General features: G+C 50.5%; 2 protein-coding genes and 1 long non-coding RNA gene across 9 annotated transcripts; 2 read left to right on the top strand and 1 right to left on the bottom strand.

Annotated features, from left to right (window-relative positions):
- The first annotated feature begins 5,532 nt into the window (after positions 1–5,532).
- Positions 5,533–15,917, top strand: Lrrc23 (leucine rich repeat containing 23). 6 transcript variants are annotated; one of them, XM_032905699.1, is made up of 8 exons: positions 5,533–5,635; positions 6,119–6,300; positions 6,383–6,492; positions 7,301–7,554; positions 9,634–9,764; positions 12,433–12,569; positions 14,863–15,166; positions 15,606–15,912. In XM_032905699.1, exons 2-7 carry the CDS (start codon positions 6,166–6,168, stop codon positions 15,134–15,136), a joined length of 1,041 nt encoding a protein of 346 aa, XP_032761590.1. In that variant the 5' UTR covers positions 5,533–5,635; positions 6,119–6,165; the 3' UTR covers positions 15,137–15,166; positions 15,606–15,912. The 6 variants fall into 6 exon arrangements, 4 of the variants coding, with proteins under 4 accessions (XP_032761590.1, XP_032761592.1, XP_032761591.1 ...); XM_032905700.1 differs by lacking the exon at positions 5,533–5,635 and adding an exon at positions 5,664–5,775; XM_032905701.1 differs by lacking the exon at positions 6,383–6,492 and having other exon boundaries at positions 15,606–15,917.
- Positions 7,541–16,554, bottom strand: LOC116903281. The gene is made up of 3 exons (XR_004388268.1): positions 16,475–16,554; positions 9,762–9,876; positions 7,541–7,604 (listed from the first exon to the last, which is right to left on the bottom strand). It is a non-coding gene; the product is annotated as an uncharacterized LOC116903281 (long non-coding RNA).
- On the top strand, positions 16,211–25,107 carry Eno2 (enolase 2). 2 transcript variants are annotated; one of them, XM_032905697.1, is made up of 12 exons: positions 16,211–16,317; positions 17,475–17,574; positions 18,046–18,141; positions 18,251–18,309; positions 18,660–18,729; positions 19,134–19,267; positions 19,471–19,693; positions 21,586–21,783; positions 22,279–22,480; positions 22,740–22,848; positions 23,833–23,891; positions 24,187–25,107. In XM_032905697.1, the coding sequence occupies exons 2-12, from the start codon at positions 17,490–17,492 to the stop codon at positions 24,254–24,256; spliced, it is 1,305 nt and encodes a 434-aa protein (XP_032761588.1). In that variant the 5' UTR covers positions 16,211–16,317; positions 17,475–17,489; the 3' UTR covers positions 24,257–25,107. The 2 variants fall into 2 exon arrangements, with proteins under 2 accessions (XP_032761588.1, XP_032761589.1); XM_032905698.1 differs by lacking the exon at positions 16,211–16,317 and adding an exon at positions 16,457–16,560.
- The last annotated feature ends 1,192 nt before the right edge of the window (positions 25,108–26,299 follow it).

The following is a 26,299-nucleotide window of genomic DNA, read 5'->3' on the forward strand; positions in this document are numbered from 1 at the left end:
AACGTCCAAGTCCCTCACTGTGATCTAGCTCTGTTTTCCCTCCCATTGCACACACCCCCGCAGGACACCTACTGTTCCAGCCAGGAGAACCACCTGCTTTCCCTGAGCCGGCATTGAGCTCTTTCTTCAGGCCTGTGGTACAGGTACCTGCTCAGTCTGGAATCTGCCCTAAATATATGATATTGTGTTTACCCCAATACCGTAAAATTACCTCCCTGGGCTTAGGGTGTGGTTCAGTGGTAGCCAGTTTGCTTAGCAAGCTTAGGGCCCTGGGTTCCATCGCTAGCATGAAGAACAGAAACAAACAGCAGCAACATAAGGAAAGCTCAGTAAAAGCCACATAGTCTGGTCAGTTACGATGCTACCTGTTCCATTGTACTGGATTGCCTGTGCACTTAACCCCAACCCTTTAAACTCCTTGAACGCAGAGGCTATACTAGACTCTCCCTGGAGACTTAGCTCTCACAGCCTGGCCCAGAGCAAGATTCTAACAAAAGGATGGGTCTAGCATGTCTACCTATTTCTCCTCAGATAAAACCATACCTTTCCCCACTGATTGCGTTCTACCACACGTCTCCCTTCTCCAGTGAATTAATCTCTTTATTGTTTTGAGATAGGGTCTTGCCATGCAGCCCAGTCTAAGTAAGGTAAGGGACATGGGGAAATTATGGAGCTATGAAGAGGAGCGAAAGGAGTTCCCCTCCCCAGAATCTGACTGGTCTCTCACCAGCAGAGAACTATCCTTACTCCCGTTCAACACAGTTGACAATGTTCTCCGTGGAGATTTTGCTGATACAAAGGTAACAATTTCTGGTAGTCTGAGACTAGCGTATCAGCTTGGTTTGCAGTAGAGATCCCTGGGAAATCTTATCTACCGCAGTGCCCTCAGGTGTCCCCAGGAGCCACCTGTTCCGCTTCCTTGTTGACCCTTTGCAGAAAATAGCTTCAAACCGCCAACTTTTTTCTTTCTTTTTTTTATTGGATATTTTTTATTTACATTTCAGATGTTATCCCCTTTCCCTGTTTCCCATCCATAAACCTCCTATCCCATCCCCCCTCCTCCTGCTTCTATGAGGATGTTATCCCACCCACCCCTTCCCGCCTCCCCGCCATCACCAATGTTTTATATATGATTATGATAAAGATCATGAAACCCGCCCTTGGGGAAGATAGGTGGGGCCCTTAGGTGAGCTTAACTTTCTTTTCAAATGCTTCTTTCCTTTGTGTGTGTGTGTGTGTGTGTGTGTGTGTGTGTGAGAGAGAGAGAGAGAGAGAGAGAGAGAGACAGAGAGAGAGAGACAGAGAGAGACAGAGACAGAGAGAGAGAGACAGAGACAGAGAGACAGAGAGACAGAGAGAGAGGATGCACACGTGATCATAAGAGACCAGAGGTTGGTTTCAGGAGTCTGTCTCTGTTGTTCTCCACCTTACTTTTTTCAGGCAGGGTCTCTGGCTAAACTGAGAACTCATGAGTTGGATACACTGGGCAGCCAGTGAGCTCCCCTGTCTCCACTCCACAGTACTGGGATTGCGGGTGGACGCCACACCTAGACTTATAGGTTTTAATGTGGGTGTTAGGGATCTGAGCTTAGCTCCTCATTTATGCCCTACGAGCACTTTACCCATTCCACTGAGCCATCTTTCCAGACCAAAGTTATATCTTTTGGATTTTTATGTGTATGAATGATTTACCTGCACATGTTTGTGTACCTCGTATGCCCTTGGTACTGAAGAAGGCAAGAGGAGGGCTTTGAACGCATTGGAACTGGACTGGCAGTTGTGAGTTGGCATGTGGGTGCGGGCAATCGAGGCTGTGTTCTCTGAACATTGGTTCTTAACCTTCCTAATGCTGTGGCCTTTTAATACAACTCCTCATGTCGTGGTGACTTTCAACCATAGAATTAATTTTTTTGCAACGTTTTAGCTAATTTTGCTACTGTTATGCATCACAATGTAAATGCCTTCTGTGCAGGATATGATGTGCGACCTGTGTGGGGGCCGCGACCCACAGGTTGAGAACTGACGCTGTAGAAGAACAGAGCAGTGCTCTTAACTGCTAAGCTATCTCTCCAGCCACTCCCTTTCTTCAAATTTCTTTCAATAAAAAAGAAAACCCGACTTCATACTGGCTAGCCCTTAAACACTTTTGTAAATTAATTTTTTATTTAATTAAAATATAATAACATAATTTCTATTTTTTCACTTCTCCTATGCCCCCTTTCTCTAATTGCTATTGTTACATAAACACATATATATGAATGTATATGCAAATAAGTGTGTAAATGCCACCTTCTGGGTCTGCTTAGTGTGACTTGTACTTGCGTTTTCTTGGACGGACCACTCAGTGTTGGATAACTTTTTTTTTTTTAAAGACTTATTCATTTATTATATATAAGTACACTGTAGCTGTCTTCAGACACACCAGAAGAGGGCATCAGATCCCATTACATATGGTTGTGAACCACCATGTGGTTGCTGGGAATTGAACTCAGGACCTCTGGAAGAGCAGTCAGTGCTCTTAACCGCTGAGCCATCTCTCCAGCCCGTTGGATAACCTTTTAGAAGACTCGTCCTGGGAAAGACTAATTCTCACTCAGGTCTTCATCCAGGGCTGGGACGTGTGAGATGTTTTCCATCCACCTTGGCACGCCAACTAGGTTCCCTTTGTTCAGTTCCGGTTTAATTTGAGCAGTCGCGTTGTTGATATTTCATGAGAGAGCCTGCGATTTCTTCCTCTGCTGAAGCCATGGATCCCGGCTGACCTGTGGTCCCTGAATTTCTAATGGATTAAAGGAATTGTTAGACTGGTGCAGGTGGCAGCAGTGTCCCTGCATGGAGGGAAGAGGGTCCTAGGACGTGGAGGCCCAGGAACCACAGGGCTCTGAGAGTTTGTCTCCTCAACAGAGGGAGGTGCAGCTCTCAGCGGAGGGGATCCCCAGCTGAGCTCAGGAGCTCAGGAGTCCCAGCCCCACTCCCCCTCTTCCCATCTTCATTGCTTCTCGGCTCCTTCCGCTGAGAGAGTCACACCAGCCAGCAAATCTCACAAAAGAAATGTATTGGAGGGTCCAGGAAGTGGAGGCACAAATCCAGGGATGACTACCCTCTGCTTCCAGGAGTGCAGCAGGGAACTGAACAAAAGGCAGGGTTTACATAGGGTTTCTTGGGGGTGGAGACTTTCAGGGCAGAGATTTCCAGATTGAGGATTGGTGGGATTTCAAGTTCTGATCTTGGGGAGCTCAGAAATGGATGGTTTTCCCTGTTCAGGAATTGGTAGATGTTCCTGCTTAGGGATTGGTGGGTTTTGTGGGATTTCAGGGATTGGTGGGTTTTCTTGCTCACGAAAACTTCAATCCTCCTGCCTCAGCAACAAAGTGCTGCGATTACAGGACTGTGTCACTTAACACACTTCCACGTGCAAAGCACTTCTGGCATTTGGAGTACATTAACACTTACTCTTTTTGCCTCTAATTCCAGTACTTGGAAGGCTGAGGCAAGGTCGCTGTGCATTTGAGGCCAGCTTGGGTCACACAGTTCATTCCAGGCCATCCTGGTCTACACAATGACATTCTGTCTCAAAATATCATTTTTAATTTCTCTCCTCACGATAACCTCAGAACTGAGAATCCTGGGGCAGGGGCAGGGGCAGGGATTTGTTTACTTAAGGGTCAATCAAGTGCGAAACCACTTATATTGTTTTCGGAAATTCTCTGTTTCTTTGAGGTGAGTGCTGTTTCATTTTGAAGTAGCCCAGGCTAGCCTGGAACATTCTCCTGCTTCAACAGAGAGCTGCCGTTTACGGCTGTGTGCTACCCTGCATAATTCAGCAATATATCTTTAGATAATCTAGGCTGATGAACACACACCTATAGAGTGATAGAGCCATTTGGAACCCAGTATTTATACTTTAAACCCAGTGCTGTTGCTAGAGCCCCCGTTCCTCGACACCAATAGAACAGATTTGTCTATTATGTTCTTCAAGCCAGACTGATCCAAAGGAACACTTCCTGATTTTCAGCCCACACATATTCCATCAGACCACGTGGCAACCTTTATTTTATTTTTTTTAAAGATTTATTTATTATTATATTATATAAGTACACTGTAGCTGTCTTCAGACACACCAGAAGAGGGCATCAGGTCTCATTACAGATGGTTATGAGCCACCATATGGTTGCTGGGATTTGAACTCAGGACCTCTGGAAGAGCAGACAGTGCTCTTAACCACTGAGCCATCTCTCCAGCCCCCACGTGGCAACCTTTAAAAAGACTAGTTTAACTAAGTGTATGGTATGGTTGTGTGCGAGTGTGTGTGTGGCGGGGTATGTATGTGAAGGCCAGAGACATTGGATCCCCTAGAGATGGAGTTATAGATGGTGGTGAGTCACCTTTTGTGGGTGCCAAAAACCAAGTCTGAGTCCCCTGCAAGAGCACGAGGTCCTTAACCACTGACCCATCTCTCTAGCCTCCGATTTGCATTTTATATAAAGCATGTAACAATTAGTCCCATGTCTTCCTGTATTAAGTGTTCTCTTTTCCTTAGATTCCACAAGATAGTGCTAGCTGGGTGTGGTAGCCCTCACCTGTAATCCCAGCACTTAGGAGGCTGGGAAAGGAGTGACTTTGAGACAGCCTGGCCTACATAGAAAGACTGCTTCACAGCAAAAGCAGTCACAGCAAAGACCCAGAGTAACTCAGCAGACTCTGCCCAGTTGTCAAAGTCACGTTTATTCTACAGAATTCTAGATAGCTGCTAGTAAACTGCAGAACTGCCAAGACTCCAAGTCAGACCTTTTATTGTTTTAGATTTATTACTTTATTAATAATTTATTTTATGTGTATGCTCGTTTGCCTGCATACATACATTCATGCACCAGGTGCCTGTTCTGTGCAAGTAGAGGTCAGAAGAGGGCGTCAGACCTCTCTAGAGCAGGAGTTACAGATGGTATGTGGGTGCTGGGAATGGAGCTAGATCTTTTAGAAGAACAGCCAGTGCTCTTAATCGCTGAGCCATCTCTCCATCACCTGCAAGAGGGGGTCGCAGGGGTCGCAAGCTGGGTCTTAAAGCAGTTTGCTCCACCAGTCCACCTTCCAAGACCTTCCAATAAATAATGAGCCAAACCCGACCAGCTACAAATGCCATAACGTAGTATTTCTTGCTTCTCTTAGTGTCTTTCCTCTCATCCACCCCCCTTTTGCTTCTTAGGGATGGTTTACAATTCCTTTGCATCCTGACATCTAGTTGCTTTAAGGACTTAAAGGCCAGCCCAGCCTCCCTCCCACTTCTCAGCGCTGCTGTTATTATTAGACCATTGTTTTTTGTCCGCCGACAATTAAGTCCGTGACACTCTCTTCTCGCCTCCTCCAGGTTCCTGGGATTAGGAATTTGGCCTCGTAACCTGGCAACCACTTGCACTACCCGCTGAGGGTGGAAATAGGGGCGTTAGGGTTTGTGCTTTGCGGTTGAGGTGCTCCAGGCTCTCAACGGAAGCTGGCTGCAAAGCTAAGCATCCCGCCCCCGTTGCCATAACAACAGTATATAACTCCTGCTCCCCCTTTGCGTCTTCCAAAAAAAACAGTCCTGGCCTCTCAGCACAAAGATCTTCTTCATAACTACTTCTAGAGGAGCAGAGTCAGGGTCTGCTCCCACTTCTGAAGGCGAATTGGGTTGGAGGGTTGAAGACGTTATCGTGTCAGGGAAATGGTGGTGTTAAGCAGGGAGATCGCATTAGAAGAATAGGGGTTGGGGGTGGAAGGGAACCTGGAAGTGAGGTGTGGGTAAAGAAGGGGAGAAGGAGTTGGTAGGGGAGATTTTAGGAGGACATGTAGAACTGGATTAAAGGGAATTCAGGAAGGAGGACGCTGGGCTGCTGGGGCAGAGTTGGAGGCAAGGAAAGGCAGGAACAGTTTGGGAGTGTGGGAAAGTGTCCCGAAGGGAGCCGGGAGGGGGAGGGGAGGGGGCTCCAAGCAGAGACTGGGAGTCCAAAGACGCTCTCCAACATGAGGAAAGATATGCAGTTGGGAGTTCAGAGGTGACAAGGCTGTATGTGTAGGGTACCCGTAAATGGATGTGAGGGACTGGAGGGTTAGTGGGCGTGGGAGCTAAGACCTCCTTTCTTAGGACCAGGACTGAGTTTCATCTGACTCCGGAGCGCAGGGGAGAGAAAGATGTCGGATGAAGATGATGTGGAAGATGACCTTGATCAAGAGCCGGATGATGAAGTGGAAAAAGAAGAGGATGACAATGAGATGGACGACTGGGAAGACGACTACAGGAAGGAGGGGGAAGAAGTCTCTGAGGAAGTGAGAGCCGGGACCAGGGCTCCCGGGGCTCAGGACTAGAGGGGGACTGCAAAGGGATGCCTGAATTACCCACCTCTTGCAGTGGCTGCCCACCCCCCTCACGGAGGCCATGATGAAGGAAGGGCTTTCATTACTCTGCAAGATTGGCAGTGGACTGGCTCACGCTTATATTAAGCTGGAGGTTAAGGACAGGTGAGGACTGAGAGACGGGAGCATCACGTGCCTTCCCTCTCTCTTTCCTGAGTGTTTTGGCTAGAGCTCTCTCTCTCTGGTCCCAAGCTGATGGGAAGAAATGGTGGGGTTTGCTTTTCAGAACTTCCGGGACTCTTTGGTGACTGGGAGGGTAACTTAGCAGTAGAGAGCTTGCCTTGAATACACAAAGCTCCGGGTTCACCCCCCAGCGCCAAGACAACACATTAAAGCTTCCGTGGGGGGTTGGGGATTTAGCTCAGTGGTAGAGCGCTTGCCTAGCAAGCACAAGTCCCTGGGTTCGGTCCCCAGCTCCGGAAAAAAAAAAAAAAAGCTTCCGTGGGAAGCACTGGCGTCCTTTCATAGTGGAGTCTCAGAGATGTAGCTTAGTGGTTAGGAGGCAAGGTACTAGTTTTGATCTCTGCACTGAAAAGCAAGAAGAAAAACCCCACTTGCCTCTTCTTTCCCCTCCCTCTCCGTCATCCCAGTGCAAGCTATCTCTGCGTTGCTCTCTGTCCGAGCATCTCTGTTCTTGCTGCATTTGAACTCACTGGGTTTTAGCCCAGGAAGGCCACAGCCTTGTTATTCTGCTGCTTCAGGGTCCTATGTAGTAGTAGCTGGGTCTGCAGGTCTGAACTAGTAGGCCTAGCACAAATGTTCTTTTTTTTTTCTTTTTCTTTTCTTTCGGAGCTGGGGACCGAACCCAGGGTCTTGCGCTTGCTAGGCAAGCGCTCTACCACTGAGCTAAATCCCCACCCCAAATGTTCTTATCCTTTATGGTGGATCTTCTCCTGGCCCCCCAATCTCCTAGGGACCTCACAGACATCTCCTTACTGCGCTCCTACATCCACCTCCGCTACGTGGATATTTCTGAGAACCATATCACAGACATGTCACCGCTCAACGGTCTCACTCACCTACTGTGGCTCAAGGCGGACGGCAATCAGCTCCGGAGCGCCCGGCTGAATGAACTGCCCTACCTGCAGATCGCCAGTTTCTCCTACAACCAGATCACAGACACTGAAGGCATCACCCATCCCCGTCTGGGAAGCCTGGATCTCAAAGGTGGGTTCTCAGGAAGAGACACACACAGAACTTCCCTTCCTTGCATGGAGCTGACAGAAATAGGCAGTATATGCTACGAGTCACACAGCCATCTGTATACAGGCATTCATTGGTTAAGACACGTGCTGGGCCGGGACTTTGATGCAGCGGTAAAGCCTTGTCTATATACTTATACAGGGCTAGCTGAAAACAGAGGCCTATTAAAATTAATTGCATTCGGGGTTGGAGATTTAGCTCAGTGGTAGAGCGCTTGCCTAGGAAGCGCAAGGCCCTGGGTTCGGTCCCCAGCTCCGAAAAAAAGAACCAAAATAAATAAATAAATAAATAAATAAAAATAATTAATTGCGTTCCTTTTTAAAAATTTACTTTTAATTACATGTACATGGGCACGTGCAGGTGTCTTCGTAGACCAGAAGAAAATGTCAGCTTCTGGGGAATCTGCCTGATGTGGGTGCTGGGAACCGAACCTGGGTCTTCTGAAAAAGCAACCAGGGCTCTTCACCACTGAGTCATCTCTGCAGCCTCTCATAAGATTCTTTATGCTGGAGATGCTGGCTGAACAAAGCCAGAAGTCTCTATTCTCGTGTAGAGTCCATTCTGTTTAGGGCGCTGAACAGATAACAACATAGTAAGTAGATAGAAGCCGGGTATGAAGGCTCACAACTGGAACCCTACACACTGGAGGTGTGAGCAGGGTTGATGACGCTCAAAGGCGGTCTGGGTCAGCTTGGCTCGCAGGGTGAGACCCTGTCTAAAAAACAAAACATAACTCAAAAAGGAGGTAAATTCTATAGAAAATAGACTGGAGAAAGATTGTAAAATGCACGGGTGCCAATTCTCTCTCTCTCTCTCTCTCTCTCTCTCTCTCTCTCTCTCTCTCTCTCTCCTGGTACAAGGGACTGAATCTAGGATCTTGTGCATGCTAAACAAGCACTCTTCTGTCGAGCCATATCCCAGCCCTATTATGACTTTTTATTTCATTTTTTAAAAGATTTTTAAAGGTTAGCATGTTTATGCATTTTTTTGCATGAGTGTTTTGTCTGCATGTAGGCCTGCACACCAGAGGATGGCATTGGATTCCATTATGGATGGTGTGGTGGTTTGAATATGCTTGGCCCATGGGAAATGACATTATTAGGAGGTGTGGCATTGTTGGAGGAGGTGTGGCCTTGTTAGAGGAAGTGTGTCACTGTGGAGGTGGGACTTTGAGGTCTCACATATATGCTTAAGTCTGCTGGTTTGATACAGAGTCTCCTCCTGGCCGCCTTCTGATCAAGAGTTCTCAGCTCCTTCAGCACCGTGTCTGCCTTTCAGACATGGTAATGGACTGAACCTCTAAAACTGTAAGCCAGTCCCAATTAAAGAGTTGCCTTGGTCATCGTGTCTCTTCATGGTAATACCCGACAGCCCCAAAGTCCATATTTCTCCAAACAAAAACATGGTCAGGCCTGTCAGAGCAACACCCCCGTCCCTGGTACCAACTTCTGTCTTAGTTAAGGTTTCGCTGCTGTGAAGAGACACCATGGGCCAAGCATTTCCAACCACCATGTGAGCCACCACGTGATTGCTAGGGATGGAACTCAGAACCTCTGGGAGAGCAGGCAGTGCTCTGAGCCATTAAATCCATCTCTTCAACCCCAGAATTTACTTTTAATTTTGGGGAGAGGGGCATCTTGTAAGTTTCTGAAGCTGCACTTGAACTCACTCAGTTGTAGCCCAGGAAGGCCGTAGCCTTGTTATTCTGCTGCCTCAGGGTCCTAGGTAGAAGTAGCTGGGCCTACAGGTCTGAACTGTAGGCCCAGCACAAATGACAATTTTAACCTGGTTGTTTAGGTGAAACGCCACCTGACCAAAGGTGTGCAGGGAAGAAGGACGTCGTCGGCCATGAGTGTTGCTCAGGCATTAACAATTCATTCTCAAAGGATAGATGGGCAAACCCAGGTCTACTTGCCTCACAGCTCCCTCACCTTCCACCCCGCATCAGAGCGGGAGAAGATGCGGGGTCAGGGGAAAGCAACATGTCTCCTGCTGAACCTTCACCATGGCGCTTTGCGATCTCGATTCCCTCTTTTCTGACAGGGAACCGCATCCACCAGGTGACTGGTCTGGACCCCGAAAGACTGACTAACCTGCACACCCTGGAGCTTCGAGGGAACCAGCTGGAAACCACAATAGGAATCAACCTTCCCAAGCTAAAGAATCTCTACCTGGTAGCTCATGGGCCCTCGGGTGGCACAGGGAAGGGAGCAGCCTTGGCTTCTGGTAGGCTTAGCTAGTAGCTTCAGCACCGTGGTGGTGACAAGGCCCGCACGGGGTCTGATACTGTGGAAACATAAAATTAAAACAGTAAGTACAGGCTCATGCTTACAGTGGTAGCGCTTGGGAGGCTGGGTAAGGAGGACGGCTGAGAGCTAGAGGCCAGCCTGGGCTACAGAATAAGACCCTGTCTCTCAGAGGGAAGCGAGTAGGGAAGAGGGAGAGAGGAAGGCAGGGCTACAATATATGCTGTGTGATATAGGTTGTTGCAAAACGTGCTTTTCAGGTACAGAGAACGGGCAAATAAATAAATAAATATCCATTTATTTATTGAGATGGTTTTATGTAGCCCAGGTTAACCTGAAATCACTGTGTAACTGAGGATGACCCTGATCCTTCTGCCTCCACACCTCCCAAGTGCCAGAATTCTAGTATATATCATTTATGTGTGTGTGTGTGTGTGTGTGTGTGTGTGTGTGTGTGTGTGTGTGTGTTGGTTTTTTTTAAGACAGAGTTTCTCTGTTTAGCTCTGGCTATCCTGGAACTCTGTCTGTAGACCAGGCTGGTCTTGAACTCAGAGATCCAACTGCCTCCCACGTGCTGGAATCAAAGGCGTGCACCACCACTGCCTGGCTCGCCTGATCTTTTTATGTCTGCAGAAACTGAAGACCCCGAATGTATTTGCCTAGTCGCTGTTCTATTGCTGTGAAGAGACACCATGGCCAAGGCAACTGCCCAGCTAACATCTAATAGTTTTGTTTTATGTGTTTATGTCTGCGCGCACACACACAGTGTGTGCATACAGGTGTGCAACTGTGCTGTGTGTGGAAGCCCAAGGAGAACTTCAAGCATTTTCCTCAGTGGCTTTTGACCATATGTTTTGAGACAGGGTCTCTCAGAGAACCTGAAACTTCACTAATTAATTAACCTGGCCTAATTAATTAGCTCCAGGGGTCTGAGTGTCTCTACCCCAATAGCAGGCATTACAGACTGTGTACCCCACCCCACCCCAACACAAGATTGGCTTTTTATGTGAGTGCTGGGGACAAACACGAGTCCTCATGCTTGCATGACAAGAATTTTACTGACCAAGCCTTGCCCATGGCCCATGTTCTGTTTTTGTTGTTAAGGGTCATACCATGTAGCCCTGACTGGCCTATATGGGTCGGGCTGGCCTAGAACTCACAGCAGTCCTCTTGTCTCAGTCTTCTAAGTGCCAGGATAGGTATGTGCCACCAGATCTTGTTTTTATTATTTTCCTTAAAAAATATTTTTATGTGTGTGTTTTATCTACATGTATGTGTGTTTGTGTAGCACCATGTATGTGCCTGGTGCCCCTAGAGATCCGGAGTGAGGTTAGATCCCCTGAAACTGGTGTTACAGGCAGGTTGTGTGCTGTCATGGGTGCTGGGAACGAAACCTGGGTCTTCTAAAAGAACAGTAGATGCTCTTAACTGCTGACCCATTGCTCTGGCCCCAAGTTCACTTTTATTTTTGAGACGGGATCTCCCTGCACAGCCTACACTGGCCTGACTCCTTAACAGGGTCAGGCTTTCCTTCTGATCCATTCTCCAAGTGAGTGCTGGGGTCACACTGGGCACCACCATACCAGCCAGGCTCTAAGTTCTGTCCATTTAGCCTGGATGACATGCTGACTTCTGGAACGTTCTACAGCCATTTCTCTGTTAGTGAGTGGGCTCCTGGGACAAGGGCAGGTCTAATTAGCTCTTCTGGAATTAGAGAGCCTTGATGGGATGAATAGATGGGTCTGTCTTGGTTTTGCTTCTTTTGTATTGGGGTTTGAAACCAGTGTCTTATACATGCTGTAGGAGAGCGCTACCTCCAAGACTTCCTCTCTAGCCCAGAAACATCTCTACTGACAGATTTATTGTTGTTGTTGTTGTTCTGGGAAATCTAGCTTTTGGGCTTCTTTGTCTTTTTTTAAAATTTTATTAATTTATTATGTATACAGCATTCTGCCCGCCTGTATATCTGCAAACTTAAAGAAGGCAGTGGATCCCATTACAGATGGTTGTGAGCCACCATGTTGCTGCTGGCAATTGAACTCAGGACCTCTGAGCCATCTCTCCAGCCCTTCTTTTTCTTTTTTTAGTTAAAATTGCTTTACAATTACTTCTAACTTTGTGTGCGGGGCAAGCACAGCACGGCCTGAGAATGAGCGACAAGCATTGGCTCTCGTTCCACCGTGTGGGTACAGGGGAATGAACTCAGGTTGCTGGGCATGGCTGCCAACACCTTCCTCACTGAGCTGTCCCGATGACCCCTTTGTCTTTTTTTTGGGGGGGGGAGGGGTGGTATTTGAGCTAAGGTAGTAGTCCAGGCAGACCTGGAGACTTCCTGAGGTAGCTCAGGTTTGCTTCTACACCACGACACTTTTCCTGCTTCTGTCTCCTGAATACTACTAGGATTTTGGAGGATGGGCCACCACACCTAGGTCTGCACTTCTTCCTTCTCTACATCGCACCATCTGTCCCCACTCCCCTTCTCTACACCCATGCTGCTTGCTACTCGCTACTCAGATTTCTCCTTGGCTTCATCCTTTTCCTGCTCCCTCTCTCTGCTCCCCACTCTGGGTTAATGTTACCATCTGCTGGGACGTAGGCTCAAAACCTGCTGAAGAAGGTGGAAGGCCTGGAAAACTTGAGCAACCTGACCACTCTGCATCTGCGAGACAACCAGATTGAAACTCTGGACGGCTTCTCCAAGGAAATGAAGTCTCTGCAGTACCTCAACTTGAGGTATGCGTGCGCATCCTCGTAAAGACCCGCCTCCCACCTGTCCGTCACCTCTCCCAGGGACCCGCAGCTGGGTCCTGGCCTTGTCCTTCTGCTCTTGTCCTCTACTTTCCTTTCTTCCGCATTTGCCTTGACGTGCAACACAAAGGTCTTCGCATTAATTCAATCTATAATGAATAAGACTATACTGTTTTTAGTGGGGCCTTTTCTGTGTTTTAGAAACACCTAAAAGAATCAGAAGTGAACCATTTTCCTCTTTTTCCTTTCTTTTCTGTTTTGTATTGTTTTTCCCATTTTTTTTCCCCTGTGTAGCCCAGCTGTCCTGGTTTGTAGACCAGGCTGGCTTCGAAATCACGGAGCTCAACCTGCCTCTCCTCTGCCCGCTCAGTGCTGGGAATGAAGGCACCGCCACCGTCCATCACCACGGGGTTTCTTTCTTCACTGCGATGTTCCCCAGGCTGGCCCAGTCTCTCGGACTCAGCCTCCTGCACAGCTGAGGTTACCCACCACTATGGCTGTTTTTCAGTGACTCACAGTCTGACTCCAGCACTCTTTTCCTGGCTGTATCCTATGTGAATGCCTTTCTCCCTCTCCTATGTCAGTTACCCTTTCCATTCACTCCTTGTCTCTTTTCTCTAAGCTGAGCATCCCTGTGAAGGACCGCCTTTACCTACGATAGTTTAACATACGATGTAGCCCAGCAGAGGGGGGTGGCGGCACGTGCCTGGGATCCTAGAACTCAGGAGGCAGAGGCAGGCAGATCTCTGAGTTTGAGGCCAGCCTGGTCTGCAGAGTGATTTTCAGGACAGCCAGGGCTGCACAGTAGAAGTCTGTCTTGGGAGGAAGGAAGGAAGGAAGGAAGGAAAAACTTCAAGGCCAGATGCCATAGCACATGCCTATAGTCCTAGGGCTTGGAAGTCAACGGCGGCAGGAGAATTGATGCAAGTGTGAGGGAGAAGCCAGATCCATACTGTGCGTAGTTCTGTGCCAGCCAGGGGTACACAGTGAGACTCAGTCAACAGCACTAACAGCAACAAAAAAACCAGATGTGTGGCTCATACCTATAATTCCAGCACTCAGGAACCCGAGGCAGGAGGATTTCTGTGAGTTTGAGGCTAGCCTGGACTGCAGAGCCAGACTCTGTCACACCCCTCCTCCTAACACACACACACACAGACACACAGACACACACAGACACACACAGACACACACACACACACAGACACACACACACACACACACGGAGACACACACATGTCTGTGAATGCACACTTGGCCAACACACACACACATGCACACACAACACACACACACACACACGCACACACACACACGGAGACACACACACAGACACACACACACACACACACACACACACAGACACACACACACAGACACACACACACACACACACACACAGACACACACACACAGACACACACACAGACACACACACACACACAGACACACACACACAGACACACACACAGACACACAGAGACACACAGACACACACACACGCACACACACACACACACACACACGCACACGGAAGGAGGAGACGGATGAGCACATGCAGGGTCAGAGGGATTTTTCTCTAAGCTCCTCTTTTCTGACGGACAATTCTTTCAATTTTTTTTTGTGGTTCTATCAATCAAACCCAGGGCTGTGTGCATGTGAAATCCGTACCCCATCACTGAGCCCAACACAACGCCAGTAGAGCTCAGAGTGAGGAGTGATCCTTGAGGCCCAGGGCACCTATGGAGATCAGTCTGCAATACTTAACACTGGATTCATAAATGTTCGAAACCACAGAGTTTTGGAAAGAAGAACATTACAAGACTGAGCTTTTTAATTCAAGCTGGGGGGCCCAATCCATCCTTAGCTCTGGGTTCCTTCCTGAAGGAAGCACTCCCACCCCACAGTACCCCACTCTTAGCTCTGAGCTCCTCCTCTGCTCGCCCAATCCTTCCAACCCCCTATTGTGGTATGGCTGACACAGAAAATGTCTGCTCCTGTATGGGACATTTGCCCCTCTTCTCCAAATATAAGACAGGATGAGGCCTAGCTTTTGCTGCTCCAAAGTTTTAAAAGAACACATTGCATGGCATTTAGGGACTCTAAAGGGTGGAGGAGGGAGGAGGGAATTGCATCATGCCAGGTCCGGTCCTCATCCATCACTGCTTCCAGGGCCCAGAGTTGCTTCCAGGAGGTAATTCTCACAAAGGAAGCCCGATCTGTAGCTAACAATCAGAGCCCATTTTCCTGCGTTAACCCCTCCCGACCTCGTGTACAGGAGTAACATGATCAGTGACCTGGGGGAGCTGGCCAAACTGCGGGACCTGCCCAAGCTGAGGGCCTTGGTGCTGCTGGACAACCCCTGTGCCGATGAGACTGACTACCGCCAGGAGGCCCTGGTGCAGATGGCACACCTAGAGCGCCTAGACAAAGAGTACTATGAGGATGAGGACCGGGCAGAGGCTGAGGAGATCCGTCAGAGGCTGAAGGAGGAACAGGAGCAAGAACTCGATCCGGACCAAGACATGGAACCGTACCTCCCGCCAACTTAGTGGCTCCTCTAGCCCGCAGGGACAGTAAAGGTGATGGCAGGAAGGCAGCCCCCGGAGGTCAAAGGCTGGGCACGCGGGAGGAGAGGCCAGAGTCAGAGGCTGCGGGTATCTCAGATATGAAGGAAAGATGAGAGCGGCTCAGGAAGAGGTACGAAAAGACACAAGAGACCAGAGAAGGGAGAAGAATTAGAGAGGGAGGCAGAGGACCGCTGTCTCTACAGACACAGCTGGTAGAGACTGGGAGGAAGGGATGAGCCCGGAGCCCACGAAGGGAAGGAGGTGGCTGGTGGTATACAGAGGATGTAGCTGGGCCAGGGAAAAGATCCTGCACTAAAAATCTGAAGCTAAAAATAACAGGACACGGGGTGGAGAGGCGAAAGGAGGGCAGAGTGAGGCAGAGAGACTGAGAGGCCTGGGGATGTGGGCATTCCGGTAGGGCACACGGTTCACTTGTCTTCTCTTTTTCCAGGAGGCCAAAGATGCTGACCTCAAGAACTCATAATACCCCAGTGGGGACCACCGCATTCATAGCCCTGTTACAGGAAGTGGGAGATGTTCCTTTTTGTCCCAGACTGGAAATCCATTACATCCCGAGGCTCAGGTTCTGTGGTGGTCATCTCTGCGTGGCTTGTTCTGTGGGCCTACCTAAACTCCTAAGCACAGCTCTCAAGCAGATCCGAGGCGACTAAGATGCTAGTAGGGGTTGTCTGGAGAGAGGAGCTGAGGAGGTGGGCTGTGATGGATCAGTTCAGGTTTCAAATAAAAAGGCGTTTTTATATTCTGTGTCGAGTTCGTGATCCCCTGTGGTGGGCTTCTCCATCTGTCTGGGTTAGTACCTGCCACTATACTGGAATAAGGGGACGCCTGCTTCCCTCGAGTTGACTGGACAAGGTTATGAGCATCCGTGTACTTATGGGGTTGCCAGCTTGGTCCTGGATCGCCCGGGCCCTTCCCCCACCCGTTCGGTTCCCCACCACCACCCGCGCTCGTACGTGCGTCTCCGCCTGCAGCTCTTGACTCATCGGGGCCCCCGGGTCACATGCGCTCGCTCGGCTCTATAGGCGCCGCCCCCTGCCCACCCCCCGCCCGCGCTGGGAGCCGCAGCCGCCGCCGCTCCTGCTCTCTCTGCGCCGCCGCCGTCACCACCGCCACCGCCACCGGCTGAGTCTGCAGTCCTCGAGGTGAGGCCCGGATCGGGCCGCATCCCCTTACTCTGTCCTTGCCGCGTCCACTCCCCGTTGTCCTGGGCTTAGCGCCCCCGGGTGTGTGTGTGTGTGTGTGTGTGTGTGTGTGTGTGTGTGTGTGTGTGTGTGTGTGTGTGTGTGTGTCGCTGCGTACCTGTCACCTGCCTTCCCTGGCACCCTCCATCCCCGGCCTTCGTGGACAGCTCCCGGCTTTCTGGCTGTCACCTCCTCCTGGTTTAGGTACCAGCTCTCTCTCTCTTTCTCTCTCTCCCCCTGCACCCGCTTCTCTAACTGCACGGTTCCACCCTCGCCTGCCCCTCTCCCCATGCCGGTATTCGTCCAGGGTCCGGCCGATTTGTTTCTTAAGTTCGATGTCTCCGCAGGGGGCGCGTGTTTTCCTGGCACGTTCATTTTTGCTTTGCGTTTGCGAAGATACCCTCTCATCCTTCCTTGGCTGCTTCAGACTTGCTCTAGACTCGTCCTTTGGTCTCGCCTATTCCCCTCTCTCTGACATTTCATTTTCTCCGGTGCTTGAGGGAGGGAGAGGAGGAGTGGGAATTTTGTCTGGGGATAGAAAAGATGATGGGTCTACCTCATCATTTCCTACTGTAGCCCCTAGGGACTGGAGACCTGGCCCCAGACTCCTCTTGAAATGAGGAACTCGTATTTGGGAGAGAGGTGACGACCCTGGAGTGTTTTCTAAACCTTGTGTGTGTGGGCTGTCAAGTTGGGGCTCCGCCTGCCCAGACAACCCCTCTTCTTTCTGTTCCAAGATTCAAGGGAAAAAAATGTTAATCTGGCAGCCATCCCGCCTGGGGAAGTCTAGGGGAACCCCACTGGTCGGTGAAGCTGCTGAGGGGCAAAGAAATCGCTGCCTGCCCTTCCCCTCTTCACTGCGGTGTTCTTCTATCTTGTCATGAGATGTACCCCGCCCCTACTGCAGTGACCTCCCCTTCCTCACTGCATTGACCTTCTCTCTCCACGGGCAGGGGAGAACCCCTTCTACAGTGCCTGATTGCAGCCTGCTCCTCCCCACCCCCTACCCACTGCAGTAACCTCTTTCCCAGCCCTCCCAGCCACTGGCCCCTCCCACTGGCCTCAGGCTCCACCCTTCTAAGCCTCTTATCTGTCTCCTTCCCTCTTGTCCACCCAAGGAGATCCCAGCCATCATGTCTATACAGAAGATCTGGGCCCGAGAGATCTTGGACTCCCGTGGGAATCCCACCGTGGAGGTGGATCTCCATACTGCCAAAGGTGATGGGCGGAGCGTGGACTGTCCGTAGCTCCTACTTCCCCTATGCTAGGTCTGGAAAGGGTTGAGGTCTTCCTTCAAATCCAGGCATGGGGTGCTAGGTCAGGTTCCCAAGGCTGGTTTGTGGAGTCTGATCCTCCTTGGCTCGTTGATCCAGGCTAGGTGGGTCTATGTTTTAGTTCAGAGTGAGAAAGGTCCTGCCTGTGTGAGCACAGGAGCACGCATGCTCTGTCTAGCATAGCTCTGTTTCTTGGCCTCCCACTTGTGCCTATGAGGCCTCAGTTGGGCGGATGAGGTGGCCCGGCTTGTGCAGCTGGCATGGCGTCTGTGAGAGTGTGTGCATCTGTGTGCAGTGTCAGGTATCCGTGTAGGAGGAAGTCTGGATATGGCAGGCAGGAGTCTAGGCTAGAGAGCTCAGAGAAGCCTTGGCCCCGGAGTGTCCTCCCCTTTCCTCATCGCATGTGTTTTTCCAGGTCTTTTCCGGGCTGCAGTCCCCAGTGGGGCCTCCACTGGCATCTATGAGGCCCTGGAGCTAAGGGATGGGGACAAACAGCGTTACTTAGGCAAAGGTGATGACTCTCCTCTCCCAGCAGGCCCCAGTCCCCTAGATGCCTTGCCCTGCCTTCCTCAGTCTCCACCCCCTCTCCTGGCCTGAGCAGCCCTTTTCCCTTTCTCTAGGTGTCCTGAAGGCTGTGGACCACATCAACAGCACCATCGCACCGGCCCTCATCAGCTCAGTGAGGCCCGCTCTTTCCTGGGGGTGGCTGCTAGGCCAGAATCCTACAAGAAACCTTGGGTCTAGAGAGGAACGAGGGGAGGCAAAAACAAACAAACAAACAAACAAACAACGAACTCCACACACACACACCCCTCCCCTCCCCATCCCCCATTCTTTAGGAATTGTGGTTACAAATGCAAGGTTGGGAAAATACTTCTTACTGCCCCTGCAGAAATTCAAGATCCCAAAAGCTGGTAGGGCAGGGATCTGGCAGTGCCCTGCTCAGACATAAGGCTACGTATGAATGGACCCTCGGTCTTAGGCTCCAGCCTCCATCTTGACTCTGGGTAATGGGGGCTCTGCCCACAGGGCCTCTCTGTGGTGGAGCAGGAGAAGCTGGACAACCTGATGCTGGAGTTGGATGGGACTGAGAACAAATGTAAGTAGGGAGGGCGGGTGGAATAGCTAAGCACAGAGAACTGAGGAGCCATGCTGGGGACACTTGGACTGTCAGAGAACCTCCTCCTCCCTCACCCAAAGCCACTGCAGTGTGTGTGTGTGTGTGTGTGTGTGTGTGTGTGTGTGTGTGTGTGTGTGACACTAGACAGGAAGAAAAACTTCCTAAAGCAGGATGACAGGGGCTGGCATGGGGTAGTCTGGGGGATGCTTAGGATGAGGTGAGGCCTTCCCTTACTTGTCATCTCTGTCCCCAACCCCACTGCTGTTGGGAGGTGCAGGGTGGGGAGCCTCCTTTACTGGATTTTCCTGGGGAGTATAGGTGGGGGCAGGGGCTACAAGAGAGGGGGACATTTTTACTCGGCGCCTTCCTCTGTGATCTCTCAGCCAAGTTTGGGGCCAATGCCATCCTGGGTGTGTCCCTGGCCGTGTGCAAGGCTGGGGCAGCCGAGAAGGACTTGCCCCTCTATCGCCACATCGCTCAACTGGCTGGGAACTCCGACCTCATCCTGCCCGTGCCGGTGAGCACTGCCCTTGCCTAGCCCCTTCCAGGGGAGGAGGGAGAATGCAACCAAGTGAGGGATGAGGGGAGGAAGGCGAACAGGCAGCTAAAGAGAAAGAACGGGATGTGAGAACTGAGCCTGGCGGCTGGGGATCTCAGGTTGGCATTCTCGGGGGGCAGGAGGAAAGGCTGTGACTCGTCTGACCATCTGTGGCTCCCCAGGCCTTTAATGTGATCAACGGTGGCTCTCATGCTGGGAACAAGTTGGCCATGCAGGAGTTCATGATCCTCCCAGTGGGTGCCGAGAGCTTTCGGGATGCCATGCGACTTGGGGCCGAGGTGTACCACACACTCAAGGGGGTCATCAAGGACAAGTACGGCAAGGATGCCACTAATGTGGGGGATGAAGGCGGCTTTGCCCCCAATATCCTGGAGAACAGCGAAGGTGAGGCCCGGAGCCCTTACCCCAGCTGAGTCTCCCGTTAGGAAAGCTGGCACACGCAGGTTTTTAAACTTCTGAAAATCTCAAATGGTAGTAGCCCCTAGGGTGGGCTCCCGGGGCCTTCCTATTTCCCACATAGACCCTAGAGCTCAGTCTGTGACCTGCTGAGCCCAACCTGTTGTATAGGTCCTCACCAGACTGCTGAGAATATTGGTAAGTGGTCTGGGTACGGTCCATGTCATCCTTTAAGGACACAGTCTCAGTTAGATGACATACTCTATGCTCCAGGGGGGTGTCCAGGATTCCTACATTCCCTGTGCTGCAGGAGACAAGAACTGTAAAGGCAGTGGTTAAAAGGGAAGGGACTGGCCAGATACTAGCGGTGCCTGCCTTTAATCCTAGCACTTGGAAGGCAGAGGCAGATGGATCTCTGAGTTTGAGGCCAGCCTGGTCTACAGAGCGAGGTCCAGGACAGCCAGGGCTACACAGCAAAAGCCTGTCTCGAAAACAAACAAACAAAAACATAAAAAAACAAAAAAACAAGAAGTGAAAGTACTACCTAGGGGTATGGCTCAGGGGTAGAGAGTCTGCTCAGCCTGTTCGAGGCCACCGCACCACACCCAAATGTATACACAGGCACGCACTTACATGTAAGTGCACACACAGTCATAGATTTGTGCAGACTCTGGAATCAGATTACTTGCATTTATTTGAACTCTGGAATCCCCAGCACTTGGGAGGCTGAAGCAGAAGGGTTGCTATGAGCTTAGAGCTTGGGCTATTAATTATTAATAACAAAGAGAAAAGGGAGTAATGATAATAATAAAGACACAGAAGTGGTCTTTTTAAAAGCCAAGCATTTGAGCAGGGCGTGGAGGTGCAGACCCTTAATCCCAGGTAGAGGCAGGTACATCTTTGAGTTCAAGGCCAGCCTGGTCTACACAGAGAGTTCAGGGATAGTAGCTGGGGTCACATGGTAAGAACCAGTGTCAAAACAAAACAAGGCGGTGGCGGTGGTGGGGAAGGAATGATCTGAGTTCTAGAAGTATCATCGAGGATTAAATGAGATAATATGTGTAAAATGCTAACACGAGGTGATACCAGAGAAAGCTGGTGGTTAAGGACAGTTTCTGCTTTTGCCGAGGACTCAGTCAGGTTTGGTTCACAGCATCCACATGGTTCCCGGGGCTCTAACACTCTCTCCTGGCATCTGGGTGCACCAGCACGCATGAGGAGTATACACATACATGCACGTGGGCAAAACACTTGATACACATAACAATTTTTTGAAAGAACACACACACACACACACACACACACACACACACACACAAACTCTCTCTGCTAGCCAGGACTGATGGTGCAGTCTAGCATCCCAACCATTTAGAAGCTGAGGCAAGAGAATTGAAAGTTCAAGGTATGGTTGGGGATTTACAGTGGTAGAGGGTTGCCTAAGGCCAACCTGGGTTCGGTCCCCAGCCCCGGAAAAAAAAAAGAAAAAAAAAAAAAAAAAAAAAAAAAGTTCAAGGTATGCTTTAGGTACAGTGGGTTCAAGGCCAACCTGAGCGACTTAGACCCTTTCTCAAAATGAGAGAAAAAAAAAGGGGGGGGGGGTAGAAATTCGGCTCAGTGGCAGAGAACTTGCCTCAAATGAATGAGGCCTTAGGTTCAATCCCCAGCACCAAGAAGCTGTGTGGCTGAGTGGGTGTGGGGAGGGGGACCAACACTAGTAACTAGCAACAGAATTCTACTCTTGTCTCCCTAGGTAGCCTCTCTCCACAGACCCTATCCACACACCCCCTCCAACAGTCCCCCTCCTTCCACTCTGGCTTTTCTCGCCCTCCTTCCTTCACACCTATCTCTCCTACTTAAAATCTCACTCGATCTGTCTTTAGCTTTGGAGCTGGTGAAGGAAGCCATCGACAAGGCTGGCTACACGGAAAAGATGGTGATTGGTATGGATGTGGCTGCCTCTGAGTTTTACCGCGATGGCAAATACGACTTGGATTTCAAGTCTCCCGCTGACCCTTCCCGATGCATCACTGGGGACCAGCTTGGGGCACTCTACCAGGACTTTGTCCGGAACTATCCTGGTGAGAGTGAGGGATTCTGGGAGATAGGAAAGGGAAAGAACGGAGATAGGCAGAGGTGAACTTTATGGGGTGCAGAGTCTGGGGCCTGGTGACGCCCTGAAGCAGGGAGAGGAGGCAGTAGGTTCTTACAATGCAGACCTTTGAGACTGTGCATGCAACTGTGACTGGGCTCCTCCGCCTGTCTCAGACCCTGGGCTCTGAGAGCTACTTGAGTCCTAGGGAAAGCACTGGAAGGAGTCGGGGATGGGAAGAACATGAGTGGAGGTGACAGAAAAGTGCCAGGCTTTAGTATCTTTGATTGATGAAGGTAGATACTGAATGGAGTCGGAGCGGCTGCCTGGGGCGGGGGTGGGGGGGGTGGGGGGTGGGGTGATCACTGAGGTACAGAGTCTCCACAGCTACAAAGGGCCTCCATCCCGCTCCATGGAGGCAGTTGGCCTCCATCATAGCAGGCTTCTCTGGGAAGAGCCAGCCCCCTCTCCATACCCTCTGCAGTGGTCTCCATTGAAGACCCATTCGACCAGGATGACTGGGCAGCTTGGTCCAAGTTCACAGCCAACGTCGGCATCCAGATAGTGGGTGATGACCTGACGGTGACCAACCCCAAGCGCATCGAGCGGGCAGTGGAGGAGAAGGCCTGCAACTGTTTGCTGCTCAAGGTCAACCAGATCGGCTCAGTCACAGAAGCCGTCCAAGCGTGAGTGGCTTCTGGCCTCCTTCCACCTTGTGTCTTCAGGACTCCTCTCTCGAGCCCCCCCTAGCTGGATTCTGCCCTGGAATTCTGGTGAACACTGGCTACCCTTCATACTGTTCTCACTTTTAGTCTCTTCATTCTTCACGGTCTGCCCTCACGCCCCTAAGTCACCTTCCACCAGGTGCTTCCTGACATAGATCACGCCCGGGGCTGGGAGGGAGGAGCTGTGCTTCAGGGCAGGTCAGTGCTGGTGTCTGCTCAGGTGCAAGCTGGCCCAGGAGAATGGCTGGGGGGTTATGGTGAGTCATCGCTCTGGAGAAACGGAGGACACGTTCATTGCAGACCTCGTAGTGGGACTGTGTACAGGTCAGGTGAGTAGAGCCAGTCCGTGGGATCAGGAGAGATCTTTGTGGGGTTAGTGGGTTCTGGGCCCAGGTAGTTTCTGTCCTGCCAAAAAAATCCGAGTCAGAGAAGTTTCAAGTGTAGAAGTCTGGCCAGGCGTAGTGGTGCACACCTTTAATCCCAGCACTCAGGAGGCAGAGGCAGGTGGATCTCTGTGAGTTTAAGGCCAGTTTGGTTTATATAGTGAGTTTCAGGACAGTCAGGGCTACACTGAGGGACTCCTTAACAAACGAACAGTAAAAAGAGTAGAAGTTCCGAGCTGGTGAGATGGCCCAGGAGGTTCAAGTGCCTGGCGCTAAGCCTGACCTGCTAGCTTCAGTTTGATTCATGGGACCCACAGGTTAGAAGGAGAGAACCAACTCCCACCAGTTGTCCTCTGACCTTCCAATGCACACCAGGCAGGAGCAGACCCACAGACATGCATACAGACATGAAATAAAGTATTAATTTTTATAATTAATTAATTAATAATTAATAGATACAAATGCAGATGTTTCAGGGCTGGAGGCCTAGCTCAGTTGCAGGTACTTGCCCAGCATGCGCAAGACCCTGGGTTCCATTAAAAAAAGGGGGGGGGAGGTAGGGTATGACCTGCATGCCTTTAGTCCTAGCACTCAGGAGACAGAGGTAGGAGGATTTCTATGAGTTCAAGACCAGCCTAGTCTACATAGCGAGTTCTAGGACGGCTATAGTAAAATTCTGTCCCACAAAAACAAAAAATAGACCTGGACTTGGGGTCACATACCTTTAGCCCCAACACTTCGGGAAGTAGAAGCAGGAGGATCAGGAGTTCAGGGCTAACCTGTCCCATTTGAGGCCAACTTTCATAAAATTGTCTCAAAAAAAAAAAAAAAGTGTGTGTGTGTGTGTGTTGTGTTGGGGGTGAAGGGGAGCAGGGTTGTCCTATCAGGTGAAGGAGATCTTTAAATGGCATATCTCCTGGAATGTTTCAGATCAAGACTGGTGCCCCATGCAGATCTGAACGTCTGGCGAAGTACAACCAGCTCATGAGGTGAGGAGGGTCCCTGAGGAACAAGAACCCGAGACCCAGAGCTGAACACCCCATTAGGCCACCATTCCATCTCTTGCATCCAGGAACTGGATAGTACTGGCTGCCAAGAAAATGGTTTTGCTTAGTGGGTTCAAGGGTGGTGTGACTGACAGATCACTAACGTACCTGAAAACCAGGGGATGTTCACCTTGGGGCAGTCCTCAAGGGAGGAGCCTGGAGGGATCCAGAGAGAAAAGCAGATCTCTTCTCCCCTCCCTCCCCCCTCCCCACTGCTCCACTTCCGGTTCATCGTCAGGATTGAAGAGGAGCTGGGGGAGGAGGCTCGCTTCGCGGGACACAACTTCCGGAATCCCAGTGTGCTGTGACCCCCTGCTTGCCTGAACACCGGAACATCATCTCATTCTCCTGGAGCCTCTTTCTTGCTGTCCCGACCCGCCATAGTTACCTTGATACCTGGAGCCCCAAGTCACCCAGAACACCTCGACTCACCTGCTCTGGCTGTTCTTGGCTTCCACAACCCCTTGCTGTCTCTACTCTTCCTCCTCTCTGGGCCCCATTTTTGGGGGGATTCCAGTCTGCCCACTTTCCCTTCTATCCTCTCTAATCTTAAAAAAAAAAAAAAAATGACGACTAGAAGAAGCGGGTCCACAGAAGAACCGCCAGCGGCTGACAGGAGCTTCAGGATTGGTGTGTTGGGGCGTTTAAAGTAGGGCCACGTGGCACGTGTGCGTCCCCACCGTCCATGGTGTGTTAAGCCTTGAACTATGCACAGAGCTGGTGTTTGGGGAGTGCTGGAAGTGTGTGTTCACATTTGTTTGTTTGTTTATTTATTTATTTATTCACTTATTTATTTCTCAGCCTGTCAGTCGTCTGCCATTACTCTACAGTCTGAAAGCATCAGTATTTTCATGTGGTTCCATTCCAAGATGACCTAGGATGGGAGGTTTTGTTAGCATGGGAAAGGTCACAGAAAGGGGCCTTAGCAATGGTTTTTCATTTGGTGCACTAACTGAAGCTCGGTACTTTACAGAATGGGGCTGTGTACCCGGGGGACTTTTCTCCTATAACTCTCTCCCCAGCCCTAGGTTCCTCAGTCTTTTTCTCCGGCTGCACCAGAGCGCTGCCTCACTCCCCCGTGCCATGTCCCACAGTTGCCACTGTCTCTGTGGCTTTGAAATGACCACCACCATTAAAGTCTGAATCACAGTGCACACCACCCCTTGTCTGAGGACTTTTACTCTTTGCTCCATATGAGAGGAGGAAGAGAAAGGACTGGATATTGGTGAACCTAAAGAGCAGATCTGGGGAGGGCAAGTCACTGAACTCATGACCAAGTTTGCAGCATTGCTGGCTATGTGGAATCCATGGTCCCCCCCTCCCCCAAAGACAGGGTTTCTCTGTGAAGCCCTGGCTGTCCTGGAGCTCACCCTGTAGACCACGCTGGCCCCAAACCTATAGTGATTAGCCTGCCTCTGCCTCCTGGGTGCTGGGATTAAAATTGTGTACTGCCACACCTGACCGAACTAAGGACTCTTAACCTGTGATACAGGAGTCCCTCAAACATCAGGGATTGAGTGTATCTGGAGTGCAGAATAAGGCATTTCTGGTTCCCAAAGTCTTTGAGGGAAGAAGGGATAAAGTGGTAGACTAGCATCCCTGTACCGGTCCTCAACAGAATTCTGGATGGCTTTGAAATGAGAACATCATGGCCACCAGCTTCTTTGGAATACAAAACTAAAGAGGAAAGGGAGAGAAGTAGAAATTTTAGGAGTATTAGGGGCCTGGGAATTCTTCAGTAAAATGGATGCAACACCTGAAATACTCACCAGCCTCCCCCGACAGCCACTCTGTGAGGATATCAGTGTGTGACTAGAGGCCCTCTAGCCTTCCAGCTACACTGAGCCGGTGGTGTTGAAGCACTCAGCCTACCTTGGGGGATAATCCCCACTTCCATTAACTATGCTTAGGGTCCTAGGGTTCACGCTTGCAGGCAGCATCTGCCCATGGATAGCTCTGGCCACTAGAGGGAGCCAAAGTTCTGCAGGACACCATACTAGACGCCAAGGTGAGTTTGGGGTGGGAAGAATTTCAGGGTTGCACCCTCTGCCCGCCTCGCACTGATCCTCCCAAGTTCTGGTCCCAGGCTCCCTCAGACTTCCTTCTCTTTTTAGGGCTAACAGAAACTTTCACTGGTGAATGGCCAGGAGCCACATCCCCCCTCCCCACGCCCACCATCTCCCCCACCCCCCATCTTCCTGTACCCTTCAGCTATTTTCAAAGAACTTCTGGTCCCCCTCTCCTTCCCCGTGTCTTTGAATTTCTATGTAAACACCTCATCTTTCCCTTCTCTCCTAGCACCCCTTTATGCCTCTCTTGGGGCTCACTCCTCTGGAGCTGCTCTGTCAGAA

The sequence above is a fragment of the Rattus rattus genome, chromosome 6 (genome assembly GCF_011064425.1).
Source record: "Rattus rattus isolate New Zealand chromosome 6, Rrattus_CSIRO_v1, whole genome shotgun sequence".
NCBI classification, from domain to species: Eukaryota; Metazoa; Chordata; class Mammalia; order Rodentia; family Muridae; genus Rattus; species Rattus rattus.

Coding starts and splice junctions, on each gene's coding strand:
- Lrrc23 (XM_032905699.1), top strand. CDS start 6,166: ATGTCGGATGAAGATGATGTGGAAGATGACCTTGATCAAGAGCCGGAT. Junction 6,301..6,382: donor GGGAAGAAGTCTCTGAGGAA/GTGAGAGCCGGG, acceptor CACCTCTTGCAG/TGGCTGCCCACCCCCCTCAC. Junction 6,493..7,300: donor AAGCTGGAGGTTAAGGACAG/GTGAGGACTGAG, acceptor CCAATCTCCTAG/GGACCTCACAGACATCTCCT.
- Eno2 (XM_032905697.1), top strand. CDS start 17,490: ATGTCTATACAGAAGATCTGGGCCCGAGAGATCTTGGACTCCCGTGGG. Junction 18,310..18,659: donor CACCGGCCCTCATCAGCTCA/GTGAGGCCCGCT, acceptor CTCTGCCCACAG/GGCCTCTCTGTGGTGGAGCA. Junction 21,784..22,278: donor CTTTGTCCGGAACTATCCTG/GTGAGAGTGAGG, acceptor TACCCTCTGCAG/TGGTCTCCATTGAAGACCCA.